Below are 15,935 nucleotides of genomic sequence, written 5' to 3'. Positions count from 1 at the left end.
TATCAGCTAAGGACCAGGACAACATGACCCAGCCTGGGAGAGGAGGACAGGAGACTATCAGCTAAGGACCAGGACAACATGACCCAGCCTGGGAGAGGAGGACAGGAGACTATCAGCTAAGGACCAGGACAACATGACCCAGCCTGGGAGAGGAGGACAGGAGACTATCAGCTAAGGACCAGGACAACATGACCCAGCCTGGGAGAGGAGGACAGGAGACTATCAGCTAAGGACCAGGACAACATGACCCAGCCTGGGAGAGGAGGACAGGAGACTATCAGCTAAGGACCAGGACAACATGACCCAGTCTGGGAGAGGAGGACAGGAGACTGTCAGCTAAGGACCAGGACAACATGACCCAGCCTGGGAGAGGAGGACAGGAGACTATCAGCTAAGGACCAGGACAACATGACCCAGTCTGGGAGAGGAGGACAGGAGACTATCAGCAGGACAACTTGACCCAGTCTGGGAGAGGAGGACAGGACTATCAGCAGGACAACATGACCCAGTCTGGGAGAGGAGGACAGGAGACTATCAGCAGGACATCATGACCCAGTCTGGGAGAGGAGGACAGGAGACTATCAGCAGGACAACATGACCCAGTCTGGGAGAGGAGGACAGGAGACTATCAGCTAAGGACCAGGACAACATGACCCAGTCTGGGAGAGGAGGACAGGAGACTATCAGCTAAGGACCAGGACAACATGACCCAGTCTGGGAGAGGAGGACAGGAGACTATCAGCTAAGGACCAGGACAACATGACCCAGTCTGGGAGAGGAGGACAGGAGACTATCAGCAGGACAACATGACCCAGCCTGGGAGAGGAGGACAGGAGACTATCAGCTAAGGACCAGGACAACATGACCCAGTCTGGGAGAGGAGGACAGGAGACTATCAGCAGGACAACATGACTCAGTCTGGGAGAGGAGGACAGGAGACTATCAGCAGGACAACATGACCCAGTCTGGGAGAGGAGGACAGGAGACTATCAGCAGGACAACATGACCCAGCCTGGGAGAGGAGGACAGGAGACTATCAGCTAAGGACCAGGACAACATGACCCAGTATTTGTTTAGTTCATGGATGACAAATCAAATCTGTGAAACTCAGAATCATAATGCTAAATGTATCATACAGGGATGATTTGTGTAGAAAGTTACATTATGTTGAAAACTTGTCAACAATGGACCAATGAAACAAATACCAAAATATAGTTTTCGGGAGGAAACTTTCTTTATAGATGTCACAGACTTTTACAGACACTGTAGCGAGAGTGAGCTGGAGAATATGAAATCTGTGTGTGTGTTTACCTCTGTCAGGAGAGTGTAAGAGTGTGGCAGAGGAGTAGGACAGTCTCTTGGTTATAACTGGATCAGCTGCATGTTTGGAAAGGTTCACGGTCGACACAGACCGTCTATCAGCATCTACAGACACACAGATACACAGACAGACTTCAGAGACAGCTGAGAGAGAGAGACAGCTGAGAGAGAGAGATAGCTGAGAGAGAGAGACAGCTGAGAGAGAGAGATAGCTGAGAGAGAGAGACAGCTGAGAGAGAGAGATAGCTGAGAGAGAGAGACAGCTGAGAGAGAGAGATAGCTGAGAGAGAGAGAGAGACAGCTGAGAGAGAGAGAGAGATAGCTGAGAGAGAGAGATAGCTGAGAGAGAGAGAGAGACAGCTGAGAGAGAGAGAGACAGCTGAGAGAGAGAGAGAGACAGCTGAGAGAGAGAGAGAGACAGCTGAGAGAGAGAGAGAGACAGCTGAGAGAGAGAGCTGAGAGAGAGAGACAGCTGAGAGAGAGAGAGAGCTGAGAGAGAGAGAGAGCTGAGAGAGAGAGAGCTGAGAGAGAGACAGCTGAGAGAGAGAGAGAGAGAGACAGCTGAGAGAGACAGCTGAGAGAGAGACAGCTGAGATAGAGAGAGAGAGACAGCTGAGAGAGAGAGAGACAGCTGAGAGAGAGAGAGACAGCTGAGAGAAAGAGAGAGATAGCTGAGAGAGAGATAGCTGAGAGAGAGACAGCTGAGAGAGAGACAGCTGAGAGAGAGAGATAGCTGAGAGAGAGAGACAGCTGAGAGAGAGAGAGAGAGAGCTGAGAGAGAGAGAGAGACAGCTGAGAGAGAGAGCTGAGAGAGAGAGAGACAGCTGAGAGAGAGAGAGACAGCTGAGAGAGAGAGAGAGCTGAGAGAGAGAGAGAGCTGAGAGAGAGAGAGAGAGAGAGAGAGAGAGCTGAGAGAGAGAGAGCTGAGAGAGACAGCTGAGAGAGAGACAGCTGAGAGAGACAGCTGAGAGAGAGACAGCTGAGATAGAGAGAGAGACAGCTGAGAGAGAGAGAGACAGCTGAGAGAGAGATATAGCTGAGAGAGAGAGAGAGAGAGAGAGACAGCTGAGAGAGAGAGAGCTGAGAGAGAGACAGCTGAGAGAGAGAGAGACAGCTGAGAGAGACAGCTGAGAGAGAGACAGCTGAGATAGAGAGAGAGAGACAGCTGAGAGAGAGAGAGACAGCTGAGAGAGAGAGAGACAGCTGAGAGAGACAGCTGAGAGAGAGACAGCTGAGATAGAGAGAGAGAGACAGCTGAGAGAGAGACAGCTGAGAGAGAGAGACATCTAAGAGAGAGAGAGAGACAGCTGAGAGAGAGAAAGAGACAGCTGAGAGACACAGCTGAGAGAGCTGAGAGAGAGCTGAGAGAGAGAGCTGAGAGAGAGAGCTGAGAGAGAGAGACAGCTGAGAGAGACAGCTGAGAGAGAGAGAGACAGCTGAGAGAGACAGCTGAGAGAGACAGCTGAGAGAGACAGCTGAGAGAGACAGCTGAGAGAGACAGCTGAGAGAGAGACAGCTGAGAGAGAGAGAGAGAGCTGAGAGAGAGACAGCTGAGAGAGAGACAGCTAAGAGAGACATCTGAGAGAGACAGCTGAGAGTGATGGCATTAGAACCTAGTGATGGTATAGCGTTAGAACCTAGTGATGGTACAGCGTTAGAACCTAGGGATGGTATAGTATTAGAACCAAGTGATGGCATTAGAACCTAGTGATGGTATAACATTAAAACCTAGTGATGGTGTAGCGTAAGAACCTAGTGATGGTATAGCGTTAGAACCTAGGGATGGTATAGTATTAGAACCTAGTGATGATGTAGCGTTAGAACCGAGGGATGATGTAGCGTAAGAACCTACTGATGGTATAGCGTTAGAACCTAGTGATGGTTTAGCATTAGATCCTAGTATAGCATTAGACTCTATTGAAGGAATTAAAACATAGTGATGGTTTAGCATCAGAACCTAGTGATGGCATTAGAACCTAGTGATGGCATTAGAACCTAGTGATGGTATAGCATTAGAACCTTGTGATGGTATAGTATTAGAACCTAGTGATGGTATAGTATTAGAACCTAGTGATGGTATAGTATTAGAACCTAGTGATGGTATAGTATTAGAATCTAGTGATGGTTTAGTATTAGAACCTAGTGATGGTGTAGCGTTAGAACCTAGTGATGGTGCAGCGTTAGAACCTAGTGATGGTATAGTGTTAGATCCTAGTATAGCGTTAGAACCTAGTGATGGTGTAGCGTTAGAACCTAGTGATGGTATAGTGTTAGATCCTAGTATAGCGTTAGAACCTAGTGATGGTGTAGCGTTAGAACCTAGTGATGGTGTAGCGTTAGAACCTAGTGATGGTATAGCACTAGAACCTAGTGATGGTATAGTATTAGAACCTAGTGATGGTATAGCATTAGAACCTAGTGATGGTATAGCATTAGAACCTAGTGATGGTATAGTATTAGAACCTAGTGATGGTATAGCATTAGAACCGAGTGATGGTATAGCGTTAGAACCTAGTGATGGTATAGTATTAGAACCTAGTGATGGCATTAGAACCTAGTGATGGCATTAGAACCTAGTGATGGTATAGCATTAGAACCTAGTGATGGTATAGTGTTAGATCCTAGTGATGGTAAGGTGTTAGAACCTAGTGATGGTATAGTATTAGAACCTAGTGATGGCATTAGAACCTAGTGATGGCATTAGAACCTAGTGATGGTATAGCATTAGAACCTAGTGATGGTATAGCGTTAGAACCTAGTGATGGTATAGCGTTAGAACCTAGTGATGGTATAGTATTAGAACCTAGTGATGGTATAGCATTAGAACCTAGTGACGGTATAGTGTTAGATCCTAGTGATGGTAAGGTGTTAGAACCTAGTGATGGTATAGCGTTAGAACCTAGTGATGGTATAGTATTAGAACCTAGTGATGGAATAGCATTAGATCCTAGTGATGGTATAGCGTTAGATCCTAGTGATGGTATAGTGTTAGAACCTAGTGATGGTATAGCGTTAGAACCTAGTGATGGTATAGTATTAGAACCTAGTGATGGTATAGCATTAGAACCTAGTGATGGTTTAGTATTAGAACCTAGTGATGGCATTAGAACCTAGTGATGGTATGGCATTAGAACCTAGTGATGGTATAGCATTAGAACCTAGTGATGGCATTAGAACCTAGTGATGGTATGGCATTAGAACCTATTCATGGTATAGCATTAGAACCTAGTGATGGCATTATAACCTAGTGATGGTATAGCACTAGAACCTAGTGATGGTATAGCATTAGAACCTAGTGATGGTATAGTATTAGACCTAGTGATGGTATAGCATTCGATCCTAGTGATGGTATAGTATTAGAACCTAGTGATGGTATAGTATTAGAACCTAGTGATGGTATAGTGTTAGAACCTAGTGATGGTATAGTGTTAGAACCTAGTGATGGTATAGTATTAGAATATAGTGATGGTATAGCATTAGAACCTAGTGATGGTATAGTGTTAGAACCTAGTGATGGCATTAGAACCTAGTGATGGTATGGCATTAGAACCTAGTGATGGTATAGCATTAGAACCTAGTGATGGTATAGTGTTAGAACCTAGTGATGGTATAGCACTAGAACCTAGTGATGGTATAGCACTAGAACCTAGTGATGGTATAGCACTAGAACCTAGTGATGGTATAGCATTAGAACCTAGTGATGGTTTAGTATTAGAACCTAGTGATGGTATAGCACTAGAACCAAGTGATGGTATAGCATTAGAACCTAGTGATGGTATAGTATTAGAACCTAGTGATGGTTTAGCATTAGAACCTAGTGATGGTATAGCGTTAGATCCTAGTGATGGTATAGTATTAGAACCTAGTGATGGTATAGCATTAGAACCTAGTGATGGCATTAGAACCTAGTGATGGTATAGTGTTAGAACCTAGTGATGGTTTAGCATTAGAACCTAGTGATGGTATAGCGTTAGATCCTAGTGATGGTATAGCATTAGAACCTAGTAATGGTATAGCATTAGAACCTAGTGATGGTTTAGCATTAGAACCTAGTGATGGTATAGTGTTAGAACCTAGTGATGGTTTAGTATTAGAACCTAGTGATGGTATAGCATTAGAACCTAGTGATGGTATAGCATTAGAACCTAGTGATGGTTTAGTATTAGAACCTAGTGATGGTATAGCGTTAGAACCTAGTGATGGTTTGGTATTAGAACCTAGTGATGGTTTGGTATTAGAACCTAGTGATGTTATAGTATTAGAACATAGTGATGGTATAGTATTAGAACCTAGTGATGGCATTAGATCCTAGTGATGGTATAGCGTTAGAACCTAGTGATGGTTTAGTATTAGAACATAGTGATGGTATAGTATTAGAACCTAGTGATGGTATAGCATTAGAACCTAGTGATGGTATAGCATTAGATCCTAGTGATGGTATAGTATTATAACCCAGTGATGGTATAGTGTTAGAACCTAGTGATGGTATAGTGTTAGAACCTAGTGATGGTATAGTGTTAGAACCTGGTGATGGTATAGTGTTAGAACCTAGTGATGGTATAGTGTTAGAACCTAGTGATGGTATAGTGTTAGAACCTAGTGATGGTATAGTATTAGAATATAGTGATGGTATAGCATTAGAACCTAGTGATGGCATTAGAACCTAGTGATGGTATAGCATTAGAACCTAGTGATGGTATAGTATTAGAACCTAGTGATGGTATAGCATTAGAACCTAGTGATGGTATAGTATTAGAACCTAGTGATGGTTTAGTATTAGAACCTAGTGATGGTTTAGTATTAGAACCTAGTGATGGTATAGCGTTAGAACCTAGTGATGGTTTGGTATTAGAACCTAGTGATGGTTTGGTATTAGAACCTAGTGATGTTATAGTATTAGAACATAGTGATGGTATAGTATTAGAACCTAGTGATGGCATTAGATCCTAGTGATGGTATAGCGTTAGAACCTAGTGATGGTTTAGTATTAGAACATAGTGATGGTATAGTATTAGAACCTAGTGATGGTATAGTATTAGAACCTAGTGATGGTATAGCATTAGAACTGAGTGATGGTATAGCGTTAGAACCTAGTGATGGTATAGTATTAGAACCTAGTGATGGCATTAGAACCTAGTGATGGCATTAGAACCTAGTGATGGTATAGCATTAGAACCTAGTGATGGTATAGCGTTAGAACCTAGTGATGGTATAGCGTTAGAACCTAGTGATGGTATAGTATTAGAACCTAGTGATGGTATAGCATTAGAACCTAGTGACGGTATAGCGTTAGATCCTAGTGATGGTATAGTGTTAGAACCTAGTGATGGTATAGCATTAGAACCTAGTGATGGTATAGTATTAGAACCTAGTGATGGTATAGCATTAGATCCTAGTGATGGTATAGCGTTAGATCCTAGTGATGGTATAGTGTTAGAACCTAGTGATGGTATAGCATTAGAACCTAGTGATGGTATAGTATTAGAACCTAGTGATGGTATAGCATTAGAACCTAGTGATGGTTTAGTATTAGAACCTAGTGATGGCATTAGAACCTAGTGATGGTATGGCATTAGAACCTAGTGATGGTATAGCATTAGAACCTAGTGATGGCATTAGAACCTAGTGATGGTATGGCATTAGAACCTAGTGATGGTATAGCATTAGAACCTAGTGATGGTATAGTATTAGAACCTAGTGATGGTATAACATTAGAACCTAGTGATGGTATAATATTAGAACCTAGTGATGGTATAATATTAGACCTAGTGATTGTATAGCATTCAATCCTAGTGATGGTATAGTATTAGAACCTAGTGATGGTATAGTATTAGAACCTAGTGATGGTATAGTGTTAGAACCTAGTGATGGTATAGTGTTAGAACCTAGTGATGGTATAGTATTAGAATATAGTGATGGTATAGCATTAGAACCTAGTGATGGTATAGTGTTAGAACCTAGTGATGGCATTAGAACCTAGTGATGGTATGGCATTAGAACCTAGTGATGGTATAGCATTAGAACCTAGTGATGGTATAGTGTTAGAACCTAGTGATGGTATAGCACTACAACCTAGTGATGGTATAGCACTAGAACCTAGTGATGGTATAGCATTAGAACCTAGTGATGGTTTAGTATTAGAACCTAGTGATGGTATAGCACTAGAACCAAGTGATGGTATAGCATTAGAACCTAGTGATGGTATAGTATTAGAACCTAGTGATGGTATAGCATTAGAACCTAGTGATGGTATAGCGTTAGATCCTAGTGATGGTATAGTATTAGAACCTAGTGATGGTATAGCATTAAAACCTAGTGATGGCATTAGAACCTAGTGATGGTATGGCATTAGAACCTAGTGATGGTATAGCATTAGAACCTAGTGATGGTATAGTGTTAGAACCTAGTGATGGTTTAGTATTAGAACCTAGTGATGGTATAAGTGTGCGTTCTCTAATTCTCTCCTTCTCTCTTTCTCTCTCTCGGAGGACCTGAGCCCTAGGACCATGCCCCAGGAATACCTGACATGATGACTCCTTGCTGTCCCCAGTCCACCTGACTGTGCTGCTGCTCCAGTTTCAACTATTCTGCCTTATTATTATTCGACCATGCTGGTCATTTATGAACATTTGAACATCTTGACCATGTTTTGTTATAATCTCCACCCGGCACAGCCAGAAGAGGACTGGCCACCCCACATAGCCTGGTTCCTCTCTAGGTTTCTTCCTAGGTTTTGGCCTTTCTAGGGAGTTTTTCCTAGCCACCGTGCTTCTTCACCTGCATTGCTTGCTGTTTGGGGTTTTAGGCTGGGTTTCTGTACAGCACTTTGAGATATCAGCTGATGTACGAAGGGCTATATAAAATAAATTTGATTGATTGAAAAATAAATTTGATTGTATAGCATTAGAACCTAGTGATGGTATAGTATTAGAACCTAGTGATGGTTTAGTATTAGAACCTAGTGATGGTTTAGTATTAGAACCTAGTGATGGTATAGCGTTAGAACCTAGTGATGGTTTGGTATTAGAACCTAGTGATGGTTTGGTATTAGAACCTAGTGATGTTATAGTATTAGAACATAGTGATGGTATAGTATTAGAACCTAGTGATGGCATTAGATCCTAGTGATGGTATAGCGTTAGAACCTAGTGATGGTTTAGTATTAGAACATAGTGATGGTATAGTATTAGAACCTAGTGATGGTATAGCATTAGAACCTAGTGATGGTATAGCATTAGATCCTAGTGATGGTATAGTATTATAACCCAGTGATGGTATAGTGTTAGAACCTAGTGATGGTATAGTGTTAGAACCTAGTGATGGTATAGTGTTAGAACCTAGTGATGGTATAGTGTTAGAACCTAGTGATGGTATAGTGTTAGAACCTAGTGATGGTATAGTATTAGAATATAGTGATGGTATAGCATTAGAACCTAGTGATGGCATTAGAACCTAGTGATGGTATAGCATTAGAACCTAGTGATGGTATAGTATTAGAACCTAGTGATGGTATAGTATTACAACCTAGTGATGGTATAGCATTAGAACCTAGTGATGGTATAGCATTAGAACCTAGTGATGGTATAGCATTAGAGCCTAGTGATGGTATAGCATTAGAACCTAGTGATGGTATAGCATTAAATCCTAGTGATGGTATAGTATTAGAACCTAGTGATGGTATAGTATTAGAACCTAGTGATGGTATAGTATTAGAACCTAGTGATGGTATAGTGTTAGAACCTAGTGATAGTATAGTATTATAACCTAGTGATGGTATAGTATTATAACCTAGTGATGGTATAGTATTAGAACCTAGTGATGGTATAGTATTAGAACCTAGTGATGGTATAGTATTAGAACCTAGTGATGGTATAGTATTAGAACCTAGTGATGGTATAGTATTAGAACCTAGTGATGGTATAGTATTAGAACCTAGTGATTGTACAGCATTAGAACCTAGTGATGGTATAGTATTAGAACCTAGTGATGGTATAGTATTAGAACCTAGTGATGGTATAGTATTAGAACCTAGTGATGGTATAGTATTAGAACCTAGTGATGGTATAGTATTAGAACCTAGTGATGGTATAGTATTAGAACCTAGTGATGGTATAGCATTAGAACCTAGTGATGGTATAGCATTAGAACCTAGTGAAGGTAAAGCACTAGAACCTAGTGATGGTATAGCATTAGAACCTAGTGAAGGTAAAGCACTAGAACCTAGTGATGGTATAGCATTAGAACATAGTGATGGTGTAGCATTAGAACCTAGTGAAGGTAAAGCACTAGAACCTAGTGATGGTATAGCATTAGAACCTAGTGAAGGTAAAGCACTAGAACCTAGTGATGGTGTAGCATTACAACCTAGTGAAGGTAAAGCACGAGAACCTAGTGATGGTGTAGCATTAGAACCTAGTGAAGGTAAAGCACTAGAACCTAGTGATGGTGTAGCATTAGAACCTAGTGAAGGTAAAGCACTAGAACCTAGTGAAGGTAAAGCACTAGAACCTAGTGAAGGTAAAGCACTAGAACCTAGTGATGGTGTAGCATTAGAACCTAGTGATGGTTTAGTATTAGAACCTAGTGAAGGTAAAGCATTAGAACCTAGTGATGGTGTAGCATTAGAACCTAGTGATGGTTTAGTATTAGAACCTAGTGAAGGTAAAGCACTAGAACCTAGTGATGGTGTAGCATTAGAACCTAGTGATGGTTTAGTATTAGAACCTAGTGAAGGTAAAGCACTAGAACCTAGTGATGGTGTAGCATTAGAACCTAGTGAAGGTAAAGCACTAGAACCTAGTGAAGGTAAAGCACTAGAACCTAGTGATGGTGTAGCATTAGAACCTAGTGAAGGTAAAGCATTAGAACCTAGTGATGGTGTAGCATTAGAACCTAGTGATGGTTTAGTATTAGAACCTAGTGAAGGTAAAGCACTAGAACCTAGTGATGGTGTAGCATTAGAACCTAGTGAAGGTAAAGCACTAGAACCTAGCTAATGTTCTCTTCAGCTAACAAGTGGTGAAACATACTCACATAACGACAGTTGCAAAATTCTGTAAACTTTCAATATATCCTGGTTGTCCAAAAAATCCTAGTTGGGGATACTCTGAATCAGGAGGGAATAAGCAGGAAATCCTAGTTGGGGATACTCTGAATCAGGAGGGAATAAGCAGGAAATCCTAGTTGGGGGATACTCTGAATCAGGAGGGGATAAGCAGGAAATCCTAGTTGGGGGATACTCTGAATCAGGAGGGGATAAGCAGGAAATCCTAGTTGGGGGATACTCTGAATCAGGAGGGGATAAGCAGGAAATCCTAGTTGGGGGATACTCTGAATCAGGAGGGAATAAGCAGGAAATCCTAGTTGGGGGATACTCTGAATCAGGAGGGAATAAGCAGGAAATCCTAGTTGGGGGATACTCTGAATCAGGAGGGAATAAGCAGGAAATCCTAGTTGGGGGATACTCTGAATCAGGAGGGAATAAGCAGGAAATCCTAGTTGGGGGATACTCTGAATCAGGAGGGGATAAGCAGGAAATCCTAGTTGGGGGATACTCTGAATCAGGAGGGGATAAGCAGGAAATCCTAGTTGGGGGATACTCTGAATCAGGAGGGGATAAGCAGGAAATCCTAGTTGGGGGATACTCTGAATCAGGAGGGAATAAGCAGGAAATCCTAGTTGGGGGATACTCTGAATCAGGAGGGAATAAGCAGGAAATCCTAGTTGGGGGATACTCTGAATCAGGAGGGAATAAGCAGGAAATCCTAGTTGGGGGATACTCTGAATCAGGAGGGAATAAGCAGGAAATCCTAGTTGGGGGATACTCTGAATCAGGAGGGGATAAGCAGGAAATCCTAGTTGGGGGATACTCTGAATCAGGAGGGGATAAGCAGGAAATCCTAGTTGGGGGATACTCTGAATCAGGAGGGAATAAGCAGGAAATCCTAGTTGGGGGATACTCTGAATCAGGAGGGGATAAGCAGGAAATCCTAGTTGGGGGACACTGAATCAGGAGGGGATAAGCAGGAAATCCTAGTTGGGGGATACTCTGAATCAGGAGGGAATACGCAGGAAATCCTAGTTGGGGGACACTCTGAATCAGGAGGGGATAAGCAGGAAATCCTAGTTGGGGGATACTCTGAATCAGGAGGGGATAAGCAGGAAATCCTAGTTGGGGGACACTCTGAATCAGGAGGGGATAAGCAGGAAATCCTAGTTGGGGGATACTCTGAATCAGGAGGGGATAAGCAGGAAATCCTAGTTGGGGGACACTCTGAATCAGGAGGGGATAAGCAGGAAATCCTAGTTGGGGGATACTCTGAATCAGGAGGGAATAAGCAGGAAATCCTAGTTGGGGGATACTCTGAATCAGGAGGGAATAAGCAGGAAATCCTAGTTGGGGGATACTCTGAATCAGGAGGGAATAAGCAGGAAATCCTAGTTGGGGGATACTCTGAATCAGGAGGGAATAAGCAGGAAATCCTAGTTGGGGGATACTCTGAATCAGGAGGGGATAAGCAGGAAATCCTAGTTGGGGGATACTCTGAATCAGGAGGGGATAAGCAGGAAATCCTAGTTGGGGGATACTCTGAATCAGGAGGGGATAAGCAGGAAATCCTAGTTGGGGGATACTCTGAATCAGGAGGGAATAAGCAGGAAATCCTAGTTGGGGGATACTCTGAATCAGGAGGGAATAAGCAGGAAATCCTAGTTGGGGGATACTCTGAATCAGGAGGGAATAAGCAGGAAATCCTAGTTGGGGGATACTCTGAATCAGGAGGGGATAAGCAGGAAATCCTAGTTGGGGGATACTCTGAATCAGGAGGGGATAAGCAGGAAATCCTAGTTGGGGGATACTCTGAATCAGGAGGGAATAAGCAGGAAATCCTAGTTGGGGGATACTCTGAATCAGGAGGGGATAAGCAGGAAATCCTAGTTGGGGGATACTCTGAATCAGGAGGGGATAAGCAGGAAATCCTAGTTGGGGGATACTCTGAATCAGGAGGGAATAAGCAGGAAATCCTAGTTGGGGGATACTCTGAATCAGGAGGGGATAAGCAGGAAATCCTAGTTGGGGGACACTGAATCAGGAGGGGATAAGCAGGAAATCCTAGTTGGGGGATACTCTGAATCAGGAGGGAATACGCAGGAAATCCTAGTTGGGGGACACTCTGAATCAGGAGGGGATAAGCAGGAAATCCTAGTTGGGGGATACTCTGAATCAGGAGGGAATAAGCAGGAAATCCTAGTTGGGGGACACTCTGAATCAGGAGGGGATAAGCAGGAAATCCTAGTTGGGGGATACTCTGAATCAGGAGGGGATAAGCAGGAAATCCTAGTTGGGGGACACTCTGAATCAGGAGGGGATAAGCAGGAAATCCTAGTTGGGGGATACTCTGAATCAGGAGGGAATAAGCAGGAAATCCTAGTTGGGGGATACTCTGAATCAGGAGGGGATAAGCAGGAAATCCTAGTTGGGGGATACTCTGAATCAGGAGGGGATAAGCAGGAAATCCTAGTTGGGGGATACTCTGAATCAGGAGGGAATAAGCAGGAAATCCTAGTTGGGGGATACTCTGAATCAGGAGGGAATACGCAGGAAATCCTAGTTGGGGGATACTCTGAATCAGGAGGGAATAAGCAGGAAATCCTAGTTGGGGGATACTCTGAATCAGGAGGGAATACGCAGGAAATCCTAGTTGGGGGACACTCTGAATCAGGAGGGGATACGCAGGAAATCCTAGTTGGGGGATACTCTGAATCAGGAGGGAATAAGCAGGAAATCCTAGTTGGGGGACACTCTGAATCAGGAGGGGATAAGCAGGAAATCCTAGTTGGGGGATACTCTGAATCAGGAGGGGATAAGCAGGAAATCCTAGTTGGGGGATACTCTGAATCAGGAGGGGATAAGCAGGAAATCCTAGTTGGGGGACACTGAATCAGGAGGGGATAAGCAGGAAATCCTAGTTGGGGGATACTCTGAATCAGGAGGGAATACGCAGGAAATCCTAGTTGGGGGACACTCTGAATCAGGAGGGGATAAGCAGGAAATCCTAGTTGGGGGATACTCTGAATCAGGAGGGAATAAGCAGGAAATCCTAGTTGGGGGACACTCTGAATCAGGAGGGGATAAGCAGGAAATCCTAGTTGGGGGATACTCTGAATCAGGAGGGGATAAGCAGGAAATCCTAGTTGGGGGACACTCTGAATCAGGAGGGGATAAGCAGGAAATCCTAGTTGGGGGATACTCTGAATCAGGAGGGAATAAGCAGGAAATCCTAGTTGGGGGATACTCTGAATCAGGAGGGGATAAGCAGGAAATCCTAGTTGGGGGATACTCTGAATCAGGAGGGGATAAGCAGGAAATCCTAGTTGGGGGATACTCTGAATCAGGAGGGAATAAGCAGGAAATCCTAGTTGGGGGATACTCTGAATCAGGAGGGAATACGCAGGAAATCCTAGTTGGGGGACACTCTGAATCAGGAGGGGATAAGCAGGAAATCCTAGTTGGGGGATACTCTGAATCAGGAGGGGATAAGCAGGAAATCCTAGTTGGGGGATACTCTGAATCAGGAGGGAATAAGCAGGAAATCCTAGTTGGGGGATACTCTGAATCAGGAGGGAATAAGCAGGAAATCCTAGTTGGGGGATACTCTGAATCAGGAGGGGATAAGCAGGAAATCCTAGTTGGGGGATACTCTGAATCAGGAGGGGATAAGCAGGAAATCCTAGTTGGGGGATACTCTGAATCAGGAGGGGATAAGCAGGAAATCCTAGTTGGGGGATACTCTGAATCAGGAGGGAATAAGCAGGAAATCCTAGTTGGGGGATACTCTGAATCAGGAGGGAATAAGCAGGAAATCCTAGTTGGGGGATACTCTGAATCAGGAGGGAATAAGCAGGAAATCCTAGTTGGGGGATACTCTGAATCAGGAGGGGATAAGCAGGAAATCCTAGTTGGGGGATACTCTGAATCAGGAGGGGATAAGCAGGAAATCCTAGTTGGGGGATACTCTGAATCAGGAGGGAATAAGCAGGAAATCCTAGTTGGGGGATACTCTGAATCAGGAGGGGATAAGCAGGAAATCCTAGTTGGGGGATACTCTGAATCAGGAGGGGATAAGCAGGAAATCCTAGTTGGGGGATACTCTGAATCAGGAGGGAATAAGCAGGAAATCCTAGTTGGGGGATACTCTGAATCAGGAGGGGATAAGCAGGAAATCCTAGTTGGGGGACACTGAATCAGGAGGGGATAAGCAGGAAATCCTAGTTGGGGGATGCTCTGAATCAGGAGGGAATACGCAGGAAATCCTAGTTGGGGGACACTCTGAATCAGGAGGGGATAAGCAGGAAATCCTAGTTGGGGGATACTCTGAATCAGGAGGGAATAAGCAGGAAATCCTAGTTGGGGGACACTCTGAATCAGGAGGGGATAAGCAGGAAATCCTAGTTGGGGGATACTCTGAATCAGGAGGGGATAAGCAGGAAATCCTAGTTGGGGGACACTCTGAATCAGGAGGGGATAAGCAGGAAATCCTAGTTGGGGGATACTCTGAATCAGGAGGGAATAAGCAGGAAATCCTAGTTGGGGGATACTCTGAATCAGGAGGGGATAAGCAGGAAATCCTAGTTGGGGGATACTCTGAATCAGGAGGGGATAAGCAGGAAATCCTAGTTGGGGGATACTCTGAATCAGGAGGGAATAAGCAGGAAATCCTAGTTGGGGGATACTCTGAATCAGGAGGGAATACGCAGGAAATCCTAGTTGGGGGACACTCTGAATCAGGAGGGGATACGCAGGAAATCCTAGTTGGGGGATACTCTGAATCAGGAGGGAATAAGCAGGAAATCCTAGTTGGGGGACACTCTGAATCAGGAGGGGATAAGCAGGAAATCCTAGTTGGGGGATACTCTGAATCAGGAGGGGATAAGCAGGAAATCCTAGTTGGGGGATACTCTGAATCAGGAGGGGATAAGCAGGAAATCCTAGTTGGGGGACACTGAATCAGGAGGGGATAAGCAGGAAATCCTAGTTGGGGGATACTCTGAATCAGGAGGGAATACGCAGGAAATCCTAGTTGGGGGACACTCTGAATCAGGAGGGGATAAGCAGGAAATCCTAGTTGGGGGATACTCTGAATCAGGAGGGAATAAGCAGGAAATCCTAGTTGGGGGACACTCTGAATCAGGAGGGGATAAGCAGGAAATCCTAGTTGGGGGATACTCTGAATCAGGAGGGGATAAGCAGGAAATCCTAGTTGGGGGACACTCTGAATCAGGAGGGGATAAGCAGGAAATCCTAGTTGGGGGATACTCTGAATCAGGAGGGAATAAGCAGGAAATCCTAGTTGGGGGACACTCTGAATCAGGAGGGGATAAGCAGGAAATCCTAGTTGGGGGATACTCTGAATCAGGAGGGGATAAGCAGGAAATCCTAGTTGGGGGACACTCTGAATCAGGAGGGGATAAGCAGGAAATCCTAGTTGGGGGATACTCTGAATCAGGAGGGAATAAGCAGGAAATCCTAGTTGGGGGATACTCTGAATCAGGAGGGGATAAGCAGGAAATCCTAGTTGGGGGATACTCTGAATCAGGAGGGGATAAGCAGGAAATCC

General features: G+C 44.1%; 1 protein-coding gene across 1 annotated transcript in view; it reads right to left on the bottom strand.

The window, feature by feature from the left end:
* The window catches only part of LOC149984195 (uncharacterized), an 88,890-nt gene that overhangs the window by 49,070 nt on the left and 23,885 nt on the right, over nt 1-15,935 (bottom strand). Inside the window, exon 7 of the mRNA XM_090230794.1 lies at nt 1,312-1,425. Within this exon, the coding sequence (XP_090086920.1) occupies nt 1,312-1,425 (114 nt within the window). The remainder of the gene's footprint in view (nt 1-1,311; nt 1,426-15,935) is intronic.

The sequence above is a fragment of the Oncorhynchus mykiss genome, chromosome 4 (genome assembly GCF_057628025.1).
Source record: "Oncorhynchus mykiss isolate SJ-2025 chromosome 4, ASM5762802v1, whole genome shotgun sequence".
NCBI lineage: Eukaryota > Metazoa > Chordata > Actinopteri > Salmoniformes > Salmonidae > Oncorhynchus > Oncorhynchus mykiss.
This window is presented reverse-complemented; position numbering and strand designations above follow the sequence as displayed.